Here is a 12831-nt window from a genome sequence, read left to right on the forward strand (position 1 = left end):
CTGAAGTTGAGGCCGGAAGCTGAGGCTTGATCTCCGCGTCTAAAGCCAAGTTCGGATGCTCTCGCCAGGTATGAAGACTGAAGTAAGGTTCGATGAGCCTTTTTGTTCACGAGTCCGCCCAAGTAATCTCAACGGGGTTTAAGATCATGCTGATATATTTCACAGTGAGAAGGGACCTTGGAAAGAATCCCTGAAGCCTTTACCTCCTTACGAGAGGTGCGGTCATTAGCCAAACCTATTCCCAATCTATCATGAGCGATGAGGTCGGATGATCTTCAGCCGAGGTCATCGCATGATCTGGGCCAACTTGTCACCGAGGTTGCCACATGTCCTTCGGTTGAAGATTATCATTTTTTTCCCCAACAAAGGATATGCTGTGGGGCATAGAAGAAAAGTTGCATGGACCCATTATGTGGTTGGGTTGGCAAGAACACAAAAATTATCAAGAGAAAATTAAGTAAAGGCCTTCAACTGGATTTCAAATTACTTAGAAATCTTTAAGGTACAGATTGCAGATAAAGTTTGCATGGTAAGAAGATTGGTCAACATAAAGCTAATCATAAGTAAGCTCCTGGATGAATCCCATCTTACAAATCCCCAGATTAGGAGTTTACATAGTCACCAAGACTGCTGACTCCATAAAGGAAGATGTTACGGAAAAATTAATCAAAATCCTTGGTTGAACCTTAAATTACTTAATAGGAACTGCAAGTTACAGGTTTCTTATAAATACAATGAAAGCTCCTTGTTTTATTTCAAACTAGTTCGTTGCACATGTAACTAGTGGGCCCAAAAGACATTCTAAGAGGTAACAATCATAAATACACTCTATTCAAAACCTCATCAACATGCCTTGGGACATGGCACATGTGTAAATCTCATTGACTACCATGATATTTTTTCAATGTGACATTCAGGTTTTATGCTAGTATTTTGCTAATTTTTATAATTATTCAGTATATCTAGCTTTAGAACTGTCGGAAAAACTCTCGCTTGCATCTCCCTTAATCTTGCTTATATGCCAAAGTGTACACGACATCCACATTGTGACCTTTTATCTTCAGACTACCAATGCTAGATGACCAAAGAAACCAAGGAAATCTCATGTGAAAGTTCTATCATACAACGCTTTGAAATGGCACAAATTGCATCACCACCTTTATGTCACTGGAATTGATAGCAAGTGATTGGAATATACCGGCTTATGTTTTCAGACGCTAGTTGTTCTGATCTTTGTTTTTCTTACAGAACCTTCTCCCCAAAAACACGCGCGCGCACGCACGCAAGCCACACAAAAAAAAAAAAAAAATGGCAAACGCCAGCCCGAAAAATTCTAAAATGTGGTTGAAATAAGTCATCTAATCATATGCTTATTTCCATAGCTCATTGAGTAAATAATGGTAACGAATGATTTAATACCCATGACAGGCGTTCAGCTGCTACAATGTTGTCAGTCTACAGCCTTGCAGCCATCATCGTAGGCCGTGATGAAGGCCACATCTGACAAATCCGCGAGAACAATGGCCATGGAGGAGCAATGCAACCAAGTCATTTCAAAAAGCTTCTTTAAGGTTGCAGAAAATCATCATCCAAAGTTCATAATCCAAAGTTTCAATACGATAATCACAGGTTGCTCTCTCGAAAGGAACAAGTTCATTACATTTATTTGCACAAAGTTCATCCAGCCTGCATTAAAATTTCAGTTAAAATATCTAGTAGACATTGCTCACGGATGATCACATGGCAAGAAAAGCAACGCACTGAATTTTCCTTGCCAAGCCTTCAGTCTAATAAGGGAAAGGACTTTATTTAGTTTTTGGTGGGTTGCCATGGTGGTATCGGGTCCAGTCCCTCTGTCCAGGGTTGAGAGCGTGACCCTTCGAGTGGTAGATGTACTCATCACCCTCTCCTGAAAAGTTCTCCTTGTGTTCTACTCCATATCTTTTAGGTTTCAGCATCAAAAGCTGCCCAGAAAAAATAAGCCACCCATCATTCTTTATGTATAAGTTTAACAGTAATTTACATAGTGTATTTTTAGAATGAAAGCTCCTTTTCTATATTTTCTTGCATATTTTCAGAGGCATGACAGATAGGGCTCTCGATTTTTTCAGGAGCATATTGTAAAAGACTACAGCCTCTCTACTAACATTTCCAAACATAAATCTTTACATTTTTTCTAGCCTTGTGATGGAGACTATATTTCAGGTTACCGATCTAAATAGTAGAGTTGAATCAAATAAACATCACAAAAATACTATAAAGTCTGGGAATTTTTATGATAAGAAATATATTTAGGATTTAATTTGATAGAATCAGTGGATATACTCGGGATTACTTACTTCATCCCCCGTATGGTCAGTGATATGGTGCAGCCAGCCATGCCACTCAGGTGGCACTTGGGATGCATTATAACGGCCCTTCTCAGCATATTCCACCCACCTGTGCCGCCCTGCACAATCATCACCATTCTTACTCTCATCATTTTTGAAACAACAGCATGTTAGCAACAAGATTTTCAGTGTTGCATGCTATAAATAATAGCTTCACAGAAATTATCAAGTTCAACTTCTTATGCACAAAGTTCTCAGTTTAAAGATATCCTAAAATTCCAATGACAAAAAAAATACCAAATCAAAATTTTCTGGTGCTTGGCAGTTTCTGCTTAGACTGTGCTTTTTACTCTGTTGCATGAAAAATATTTTAACATGTCCTACTTTTATTTTTCTAAACCAAGAAGCATAAAGGAAAAGATTCATGTAGCCAACCTCAAGTAGTTTGAGATTAAGGCTTAGCTGAGTCAAGTTGAGCATACAATCACCCAACTCAGGATGACAAGACATGATAGTTGAAGTAAAGGAAAAACAGTTAATTTTTTCCCCAACTTCATTTCTGCCTTTTTGACTTACAATATAGGAAGTTGTACAAGTACATGCGCTGAATATGTGCAGCGCCTCTAATAAGGAGTAGTACTTCAATATGAGTGGGAAGGGCCCAGAGAGATGAGTCAACACAAATTGCATGTAAAATCATGAAATGATTGTTTTTTGCCCCTTCCCTCTGTTTCTTTGTGTTGCCTTGTAAGAGGAGACAATTCTAGGAACATGAGCAATGAATATGGGAATACAGAGGTATAACTCTAGAAGATGAGGGGAGAGGTTTTCAACTGGGAGTCTAAGAAACGTGTATCTGAAACAAAAAGTAGCCAATTTCAATGACTCAAGCAATCACCTCCCACATATTTAACTCATGATTTACGTTGATTTCTTGTAGCTGCAGTACCATCCAAATTAAACAACTTAAACTATGTTGTCATTTCCATTGAATAATTGCAGTACAGTACCATCCAAACCAAACAGTTTGTAGTAGAAATAGCACATGATTTTGTTGAAATATACCACTGTTGTTTAGGTGATCCTCTTTTGACCGAAATATGTAGCTTTAAAACAGAGGGAAAAACAGAGTAAGCATGCAGCTAGAAGAAGCCTACTAACCATACTGAGTGTCCTGCAATTTTTCATAATACTTGTTTCCAAATTTATCAACTCCAACAAGGGTCGCACCTATGTTGTGAATTTTTGTTTGCCTGCAAAAAATCATAGTTACAACTATTATATATTTTAACTCCCCTATCAAAGAAAAAGTTAACAGTTATAGGCATATACTTTGAATCTCTTAACATGCAGGGAGGAAAGGAGGCTCATCTGAGCACTTAATAGATAAAAAAAAAAAAAGTTAAATATTCAGCAAATTGGCTCATCTGAGCTCTATGTAGATGCATAAAGAACATTTACATAGGTAATCAAACAAATATTTACATATCTAAAAATCATGCAAAAAATGAGAGAAAGCAAATATTTAATTTCAGACAAAGGTGAATCATGTTATATATCATCAGGGTGAATTTGAATATGTTGTAGTTGTATAGCATACATGACTACCACTTCCATAGCATTGATGTTCAACATATAGAATAACAAGGATCTACCGATATGATGTCTTCAAAATTTCAACTAGGCCACCACATCCAGCTTTGTAGTTAGCATAGGTAACAAGGCTGCATTTGGTTGTTGAAAAGCTAAAAAGGAGAAAGTTGTTGAACTCATTTCCTATTTTTGTCCATGAAAAGGAAATTTATCAGCAAAGTTACAAGATTTTACAAACTAAACTTCAGACTAAGAGGTCTAAATATATCCTCCCTTCTAGGCGGCAATTTCGGGATAAAAGAAAAATAAGAGACTTGAACAGGCCCACTCCCATGGTCTTTGTTGCCTTATGTTTTTACCACAAATTTGACATTCTAATCATACCATAGGAAGGTGTTTTCGTCTCATTTCACTATTTCTTTTTTCCCTTTGAATCATTGTTCCTTTTCTCAGAATGTATATGTTGATTTATGAATCACGGCCAAACGATCTTACATGGATAGGAAGCAAACACAGGATTAAGGATGTGACTCAACAATTTCCAGATTTCAGAAAGTAGATATGCATTCAATCAATATGCACGAGTATTGGATTAATTGAATAAATAAGCTTTCATTCAGAATATGTAGAAAAAAATGATGCTGCTAATGTATTATTCATCTGTCGATGACCAAGTTGGAGACATGCCAAGTGCGGCCTTACTAAAATTGGTTATACATCCATGTTGGTGAAAGCTGGAAGCATATTAGGTCTCCATTTATAGGTTAAAATAATAATAAAAATAAATAATGTCTTACAATTATTCACATGGAATCTCACAAAATAACCATAAACAAGCCTAATTTGTTCCATATGAATATTTCAAGTTGCAAAGGTGGTCACATATCTAAGTTTCAAAACACAAACAGAATTTAGCATTCCATTTGCCAAAATCCCATCCACTAGCCAAGGTCAAACAACAGAGTTTCAAAATATTTGCAACCAGCTTTACGAAACATTTCAACCACTCTGTATTATTCAAACCAAAATAGAAAAGAAATTCTGATTAAATGAGAAATATGAATTTAAAGAACACTGAAAAATTGAAAGTAACAGAAATATATCAAGAGTATCTAGACATAAGATAGCACTAATTGAACATAACATGGCCATTTTATTACTTAAATCAGTTAAAAAAAGCATTCTGCAATGAATAAAGATAGATGCCTCAGGTGTAAACATAGTCACAGTTTAAAAATAACAAGAGCAAGAAGCATAAAGGTTTTGACATCGGTCAAAGCAGAGCCAAAATTGGTACACAATAGATCTGTATCTACCAGTTTTGGCAGTAGGCAAGGTTTTAAATACCAGTAGCCAACCCTATACTATTTTCCATTGGAATGGTATGTATTAGTCGGTACTGATATCAATGGTACGTCTAAAACTGAAAACATAGTAAAGATTTTGACACTGGTCAATATAGATTCAAAATTGGAACACAATAGATCCATATCTACCAGTTTTGGCAGTAGGCAAGGTTTTAAATACCAGTAGACAACCCCATACTATTTTTCCGTTGGAATGGTGGGTATTAGTTGGTATTGGTACCGAAGGTATGTACTAAAACTGAAAACATTAAAAAAAAAAAAATCAGTATCAACTGATACAACCAATACACAATACTATTGTACGCATTGGTACCAACTAGTATGGATATGGTTGATGTGGCCGGTATGTACCAATGCAGATTGTTTTGGCAACCCAACACCCACACTGGTGCTGGTTTCACACTATGGAACCAGCCCATCCAACAATTTTTAAATCTATAGCAATGGGCCAAACCAGGGTTTGCCGTACCAGCCGAACCCCCGTACGGAACGTACCGAGCCGGACGGTCCCTTATCGGTCCGATTCAGGCCTGTTTTTCGGAAAACGACCCCGAACCGCCCGATTCGGTGCGGTTCGGGCCCATACTGCTCGGAACGGACGGTATAGCTCGGTTCGTCGCCGGTTCGGGATAACCGAACTGTACCGCCCGAGGGACCATTTCATGTGGGGGAGGGGGGGAGGAGGGGAAGGTGGGGGCCTTTTCACATGGTGGGGGGAGGGGGAAGAAATGGCGTGGCCCACTTCACATGGAGGGGAGGGAGAGGGAGGGCCTGGTCTTTAATAAGCACCAAGTCCGTGGACAACTTTGGTCTCAACGATTTCGTTGAGACCTCCAAAAAATAGAAAAAGAAGGCAAAATTCCGTGAAATTGGAATGATTTGAGAAGAAGCTGATCTTTGGCCGGAGGTAAGATAATTGTTATTTTGTTAGTAAATTCACATAGGTTCCACTGTTCAGCCACAGCCTGAGGGGACACAAGGACTCATTCATCACATGACGCGCTGTCCGATATATCTTCCAGATATTCGAGCGAGAGATGTATAGACGATTCTCCCGCAGCCAGCAAGAAGGCATCCATCCTCCCAATCACAGGAAACTCAATCACAGAGGGCACAAAAGGGAAAGAAAAGACAGTTGTACGTGCACCACTCTCGAGAGTACAGGAGCTATCTGGCTCAGATACGGACACCAGGAGAGTGATGATGATACTAATAGTAGTAGCATGGATCTGATGATCAGGGAGAACTAGAGACAGAAGACACCGTTTATAAGACACAGCCACAGGATATATTCGATTCATCGGTGAGTCTCAGTTTACACATGTCACACAGAATAGGGATCATGGTGGACGAGTCAGTAGAGACGTGGAGAGCCGATTTATATAGACGATGGGCTCCTAGAGATCGTCCAGCACATGATGCAGCTGCGAACGATTTGCACGTGAAGTAGGGTCCATGGATATATCTGTATCATCCTCGCATTATGGATCTATTATCCGTAGCCACCTTATGATCCATATGCATATGGTGCATCCGAGGCATCGTCTTCTAGTGGTTACTGCTCTTGTAGCCTGGAGTACTTACGGATCAGATTTTGCTACTGCTTGGATGGGCTCCTCCACACCGTACCATCATCCAAGGATACTTCTTAGAGCCAGAATTTTAGTAAGAAGTTGAGATGTCTTACAATCCAGAGAGGATGCCTTATGGGATGAATATTCGAGAGTACGGTGCAGCTTGGCTAGAAGATTGGACTGATGTCCTTCAAACTATGTTAATGATCCAGATATCTATGAGCATCACAGACACTCGACAAAAATTAAATAGAGTACATCTTGAAGTTCATATATCAGTTATTGCACTTATACTTAAATATTTACAACATTTTAATGCATATTTTATATATTTTTTCTTTAGTTTTAAGATGACATAGTTGAAATATAATGTAAATAAATATATGTTTGAAATTTTGGATCAAGAGTTTTGTACCGCTACTAACTCCAAATTGAACCCAAATATGTTAATAATATGCAATATAATACATTTTGAGTTGTATTTATCAATTATTAACTTCAATATCCAAAAAAAAAACAAAAAAAAATTATGTACCGGTACCGAACCGGTACGTTTTGGCGTACCATATCAGTACCGTACTGTATCGAGCCACACCGGCACATCGTCCGTATCGGTACAGAGAACCTTGGGCCAAACCAAAATGCTTTAATTTTTTCATTTAGACGACAATGCGAACCATGCCATTACCGTTTTTGTATCTTAAATCCAAGATTTAGTACAAGGTATGTTGCCAGTTTCCAGATCACCAGACTAATTGTCAAGGAGAGTCAAGTTTACACCGTGCATATTCCTCATACTGACACTTCTTCTATCACGGCATACATGATCCAATCTAACCAACTGATGTATTTGGTTTCATTGTCATGCTTGCATTACCCATATCAGCCCCAGTACAATGACACACATGGCACACGATAACAGATATTCTATGAATGTACAATATGAATATGAATAAGATGAAGCTCGAAAGCATTGACTTGTTGACCTGATCATATGATACAGACCCCCAAGGAATGTTAGTGCATAATAGTTCTCACTAGACTCATAGTTTTTCTCTTCCTTGGTACAGTTTAGTCCAACTTTCTAAGATGCCAATGTTTATGTCACAACTACTATCTGAATTCTGAAATAATTAAAGCAGTCAAGTTTTGCATCTGAAATTAAAATTACATATATTTACTAAGGTCATCACCTCCCTTTTCACATTAGACCCTAGACCATCACACTTAAATTCCATGTCGTTTACAATCCTTCACCATACATCACTACTATTTTCCCTTCCATGTGCTTTTGTCGAAATGATCCTTATAGCATCAATCATCAACTTTCAACTCCATATAATTCTCTGCTTCACAAGTAAAATAAGAAAAGTTGCCTCAAAATTTAAATCTAGGCACAATTCTGTAATGAAATTAGGCAAAAGCATGTTGCCACTCTGAATCATATTCCATAGTGGGGGCAGTATTTTTAAGAAGGAAAACACCATCAACTACCCACTTTCCAGGGTGTTCAAATTCATATTCTGCAGGTTGATTTGTTCCAGTTTTAGGTTTAGTCCAAGGCTTCAATACCCTTCGATGACATTCTTACCCTCATCTGAAATCGATCATGAAATTATTCTTCTGTTACACCGGGGATAATGATCTTAACCTACAAACTGTCATGGGGATGTCATGCATTCCGCTGTCTTGATGACAAGTAACAAAATCAAACTACAATGCTTTTTCTGTGACCACATGTTAGCACCAACCAATAGCAGGAACTCCACCTTTACTAAAGATATATTCCTCAATTTTCATAGTGTTCGAGAGAATTGCAAATGGAGAACTTGCTTAACTGAATAAGATTTCTCATGAACAAGAGGAAATTTAGATGGAAGCTTATACTCATCCATCTTACAAGAATGCTTGCTGGAAATCTACTTATGAAGGCTTAATATTGACGTTAGCAGCTGTATCAAGGAGACAATAAGAATGCAATCCTAATAAATGTTCAAGCATGTTGCTACCTCATCAAGATCATCAAAGATGCAAGAGCTCAAAACAAACTAGAAAAGGTAGCACTTGCTTGGTTTAAACTTTTCATCAGATGCAGGTTATATAAGTTATATCGCAAACTCTCATGATCTAACCATGATAATTTGCTTAATAATTCTAACAAGTTCTTATTCTTTTTATAAGTTGGTGGAAGGTATGGCTATTAGAGATGCAGATATAGATATGAGATAGTGAATGTCTTAGAAAGGATCAGGTTAACCATCATATTTTTCCAAGCATCAAAATAGAGTTATCAACCTACCTCTTATGTGAAGTGAAGTATGCAATTAAATAGAAGTGATTTATGCACTTGATCTAATTAATCAAGCGCAACCAGAAAACTGTCTCTATGGTCAACTGGTGTCTTGCAAGTTCCATCCTTATAGCATAAGATTTGAAATGTAAAAGCTCCTTCCCTCCAAAAAAATTGGGTGGGTTCTTATACATGAACAGAGCTCAAATGATCACCTTAATTTAAAAATCTCCATTTTGCTAATTACTTAGTTGTTTGTAAGGAAGACAAGAAAATAATTTGCAGCCTATTTGCTTATTCCTTCTGATAAAAGTAGTCTAGAGATCCTTAGCTCCTCATTTAGAGACCACTTATGATCCTCCAGTCTAGAAATATGACCTACCCTTGCATTATGGTTGATATTCAAGCAGAAGGTCACATAAGAGACTGTATGCTTTTCAGTACATGGCCTTTTATAAGGGAAAAATCGGCAACCCTTAGAAGAACAGATTACTGTGATGCTCTTACGAATTGGAAGGCCTTCCAGTTGGATGCTCATTCTCTCGCTTTTGATGGTAATGGTGAAGCATGTTTACAGAATCCTCTTGATGGCTAACCATATCTTGACATTAGGTTTGCCTTTTCCACTATACTCTTTTCATTGTTAAAACCTCTTTTTACCAATTAAAAAAAAAAATCTGATATTAAAAAAAATGAAAGAAAGAAGAATTTCACCAACTTGAGATTTCCCAAGGAATATATCTTTCATCATCATCAGACATCACAGTAGTCATATGTTCCTATTTTGTAATTCATTTTCAGTGTCAAATCAACAGTTTTTCTTTTTTTCTTATAAACCTCCTCATTTACTTCTACGCTTGACACTCATTTTTCACAAAAAGCAGTAATCAGATGTGGTACCGGTCATAAAATCCAATGCACAATCCAGATTCCTAAGGCTAATGTATATCAATAATGAGGTAAAGCTTAGCTTTTAAGAGTTATTTTCCTCATTCAATATGGCAATCGAATTCCATTCTTGAACTAATGTGACGCAAATTAGTGATTGTGCTTCCCAGCATGCTACTGAATTTTCCACTTGGTGATTCTTTCCAACTTTGAAGATCAAGAAGGATTGAGGAAGGCCATTCAAACGTGAAAGTTGAACAGATCACACTCCCCAAAAATTGTAAAGATATGATTTTTGACAGTTGTATTCTTTCTAGCCATACCTCCACACTCACTAAATCAACAAGATTGATGCACAAACAGTGCAAAACAATGTCTTGAAACAAGCAAATTAGATAAATTCGGTTAGCTTCACCTTGACCTGCATTTCCTTTAAGGGGGGAAAAAAACATTATACCACCAAGCTGCTGAATAACATAAGTAACTACTGTCAGTATCTTCCACTAACTGGTCATGAGTGGTAGACTTGAGAGGGAGAAAGGTCATTTATAGAAGCCTAGCTGTTGTGAAACTAAAGATAAAATGGGTTTAACTGCACCTGTAAGCCCAGAATCCACTTAATTTATATGCATGCACATCTGTGCACATATATCTATATGTATATGCATACACATATTATACGTATTATATTGTGAAAAAATATCAATTGAAAGCAATATTCTTATCTTGAACAATATTCTTTACCCAATATAACCAAGAAAACCTAGAAGAAATTAGTCATGACTCATGAGCTTTTATGCACATCATCTACAATTCAACATCAACCTCATCTTACTGGACATTGTCAGGCAAGTAAAGCATAGTAATGACCATATTTCTAGGATCTAGAATTTATATGTCACACAAAAAAATCTATTTATACTTCTATAAGCAGATATTCCAAGAAGCATTTGTGCATAATAAATCATCATTTAAAATAATTAAATAATTTTTTTATTGAATCATGGCCTTCCTATATTATACAAGAGCAATGCACCAATAGAGCAAGTTTAGGAAAAAGCAACATTGTTTTGAATGATTTTTACAAGATAAGTCTAAAAGTACATAATGATCATGATAAAATTCAACTACCTTAGCGGCACATTGCATACATATCATAAATCATCCCACAATATAGTAACACCATGACAATAATAAAAAAGCACTTACAATAGATTCCCATCCAGAAGGCACTTCCTGTAAAGTGCAACAAATGTGGAACATCAGAACCATGTATTAAAAAAAAAAAAAGACAGTTAATTATTATATGTTTATACAAAAATGTTTTATAGACTCCAAGATGCAAGGAAGCATGATGGAAGCATGCAGAAACTAAATGAATAGAATTTTTATGAATTGCAGCCCTGATGGGCCTATTTCTTTAATAAGTGCCAAAATGAACCTAATGCACCTATGAGGACCAAAAAAAGTGAAACCATTGAAAGGGCCATTAGATGTTTGATGGTGGTTTAGGGATCCTGTATAACAGTGAGAGGAAAAATTACAAGTCGCTGAGAAATCCAAAACTAACCCGGAAAAATGGGTTTTATATTTTGGATATGATGAACTCTACAAGAACTATCAAAACATCAATTAGTGCACCACGAGTTACTTCCTAATCGTGAAATAAATTCAGAAAACAGCTTTACAAGACATACAAGTCCAACAAAATGTCCCAAACGCCTGCCTTTACACAAATTCCAAGCAACGAACTGATAACAAGAACGGTTTCCAAGAATTGCATCACGAGTGGCATAAATGGCACAGAAAGAACATTTTCTTGGGGAAAAAAGAAGCACGTTGACAAAAATATCATGGTCTTTGAAGTACAAGAAATCATCAACAAAACTTTGTCCTCCAGCTTGCTGAACATAAAAGCATCCGGAAATAGCTGGGACAAAGTAAGCTCCTGCAAGAATTAGAAACTGACGTACTTCCGATCATGTCATTTTTCTTGCACAGACCCAAATGATCGAGTTGAAATTCTTCTGAACCAAAAACTTGGGAAAAAAAGTTCTTTTACTTAATTTTGATCGCATTCCTGAAGAAACCTAGAAAAAATCAACAAAATTAATAAGATCTCGGACTCCAGATCGACGGAGGAGAGGAAAAATAACGACCACGCACGGCAATAAAATGAGATTTCGCATTTGGAGAGACAAATCCATCAAAGAAAGATTCTTGCAACAGAATAAATTCATTAAATAAGACAATCATGCCAATGCCGAGATGAAAATTTCTGGTTTTTTTCTAAAAAAATCAACAATTAAGACTCACGTATAGCCCTCTTCTCGAAGCTCCTTCACGAAATTTCCAATGCCTTTTTCTCTGATCGCCTTGAAGACGCCCCGGACTACCGAAGCCATTCGTCTCCTCCGCTCTCCTCACGGCGTGAGGAAATCCCCTTTTCTCGCACTGGTACCGCGCGCCGGTCGCACCCCCTTCGGCTGGGCTTCCCTGGCGATAAGCCATTCGTCTTGATACCTGGGCTATACGCGTACGAAGCACGTGACAGTAATATCCAAAGCACGAAAACTACGTGACAGTATATGAATAGGGCCATAGATTTAATCCCTTGTCCAAAAATTATTACGTCTGGTGGCCTTTATCAAAAGCAGCACGAGAAGACACAAGCTTAAGGATTTCAATTAACACGGCGATAATTTAATTTCAAAAAACAAAAGAAAAAATATTTTTTTTCAATAAGCTAATAATGAGTTTGGTTTTTCAATAAATAAAAAAAAATAATC

The 12831-nt window shown here is 37.2% G+C and overlaps 1 protein-coding gene across 1 annotated transcript; it reads right to left on the minus strand.

Moving 5' to 3' along the window:
- Window positions 1-1551: 1551 nt before the first annotated feature.
- Window positions 1552-12581, minus strand: LOC105043983 (probable NADH dehydrogenase [ubiquinone] 1 alpha subcomplex subunit 12). Its single transcript, XM_010921744.3, has 5 exons — window positions 12359-12581; window positions 11252-11278; window positions 3492-3583; window positions 2340-2449; window positions 1552-1964 (listed from the first exon to the last, which is right to left on the minus strand). The coding sequence occupies exons 1-5, from the start codon at window positions 12445-12447 to the stop codon at window positions 1806-1808; spliced, it is 477 nt and encodes a 158-aa protein (XP_010920046.2). The 5' UTR covers window positions 12448-12581; the 3' UTR covers window positions 1552-1805.
- Window positions 12582-12831: the final 250 nt, after the last annotated feature.

The sequence above is a fragment of the Elaeis guineensis genome, chromosome 4 (genome assembly GCF_000442705.2).
Source record: "Elaeis guineensis isolate ETL-2024a chromosome 4, EG11, whole genome shotgun sequence".
NCBI classification, from domain to species: Eukaryota; Viridiplantae; Streptophyta; class Magnoliopsida; order Arecales; family Arecaceae; genus Elaeis; species Elaeis guineensis.

What these genes read in the sequence shown, in the direction of transcription:
- LOC105043983 (XM_010921744.3), bottom strand. Translation starts at nt 12,447, where the DNA reads ATGGCTTCGGTAGTCCGGGGCGTCTTCAAGGCGATCAGAGAAAAAGGC. An exon ending in CTTCGAGAAGAGGGCTATAC is followed by an intron (nt 11,279 to 12,358) that starts GTGAGTCTTAAT and finishes TGCACTTTACAG; the next exon opens with GAAGTGCCTTCTGGATGGGA. An exon ending in ATTGCAGGACACTCAGTATG is followed by an intron (nt 2,450 to 3,491) that starts GTTAGTAGGCTT and finishes ATGATTGTGCAG; the next exon opens with GGCGGCACAGGTGGGTGGAA.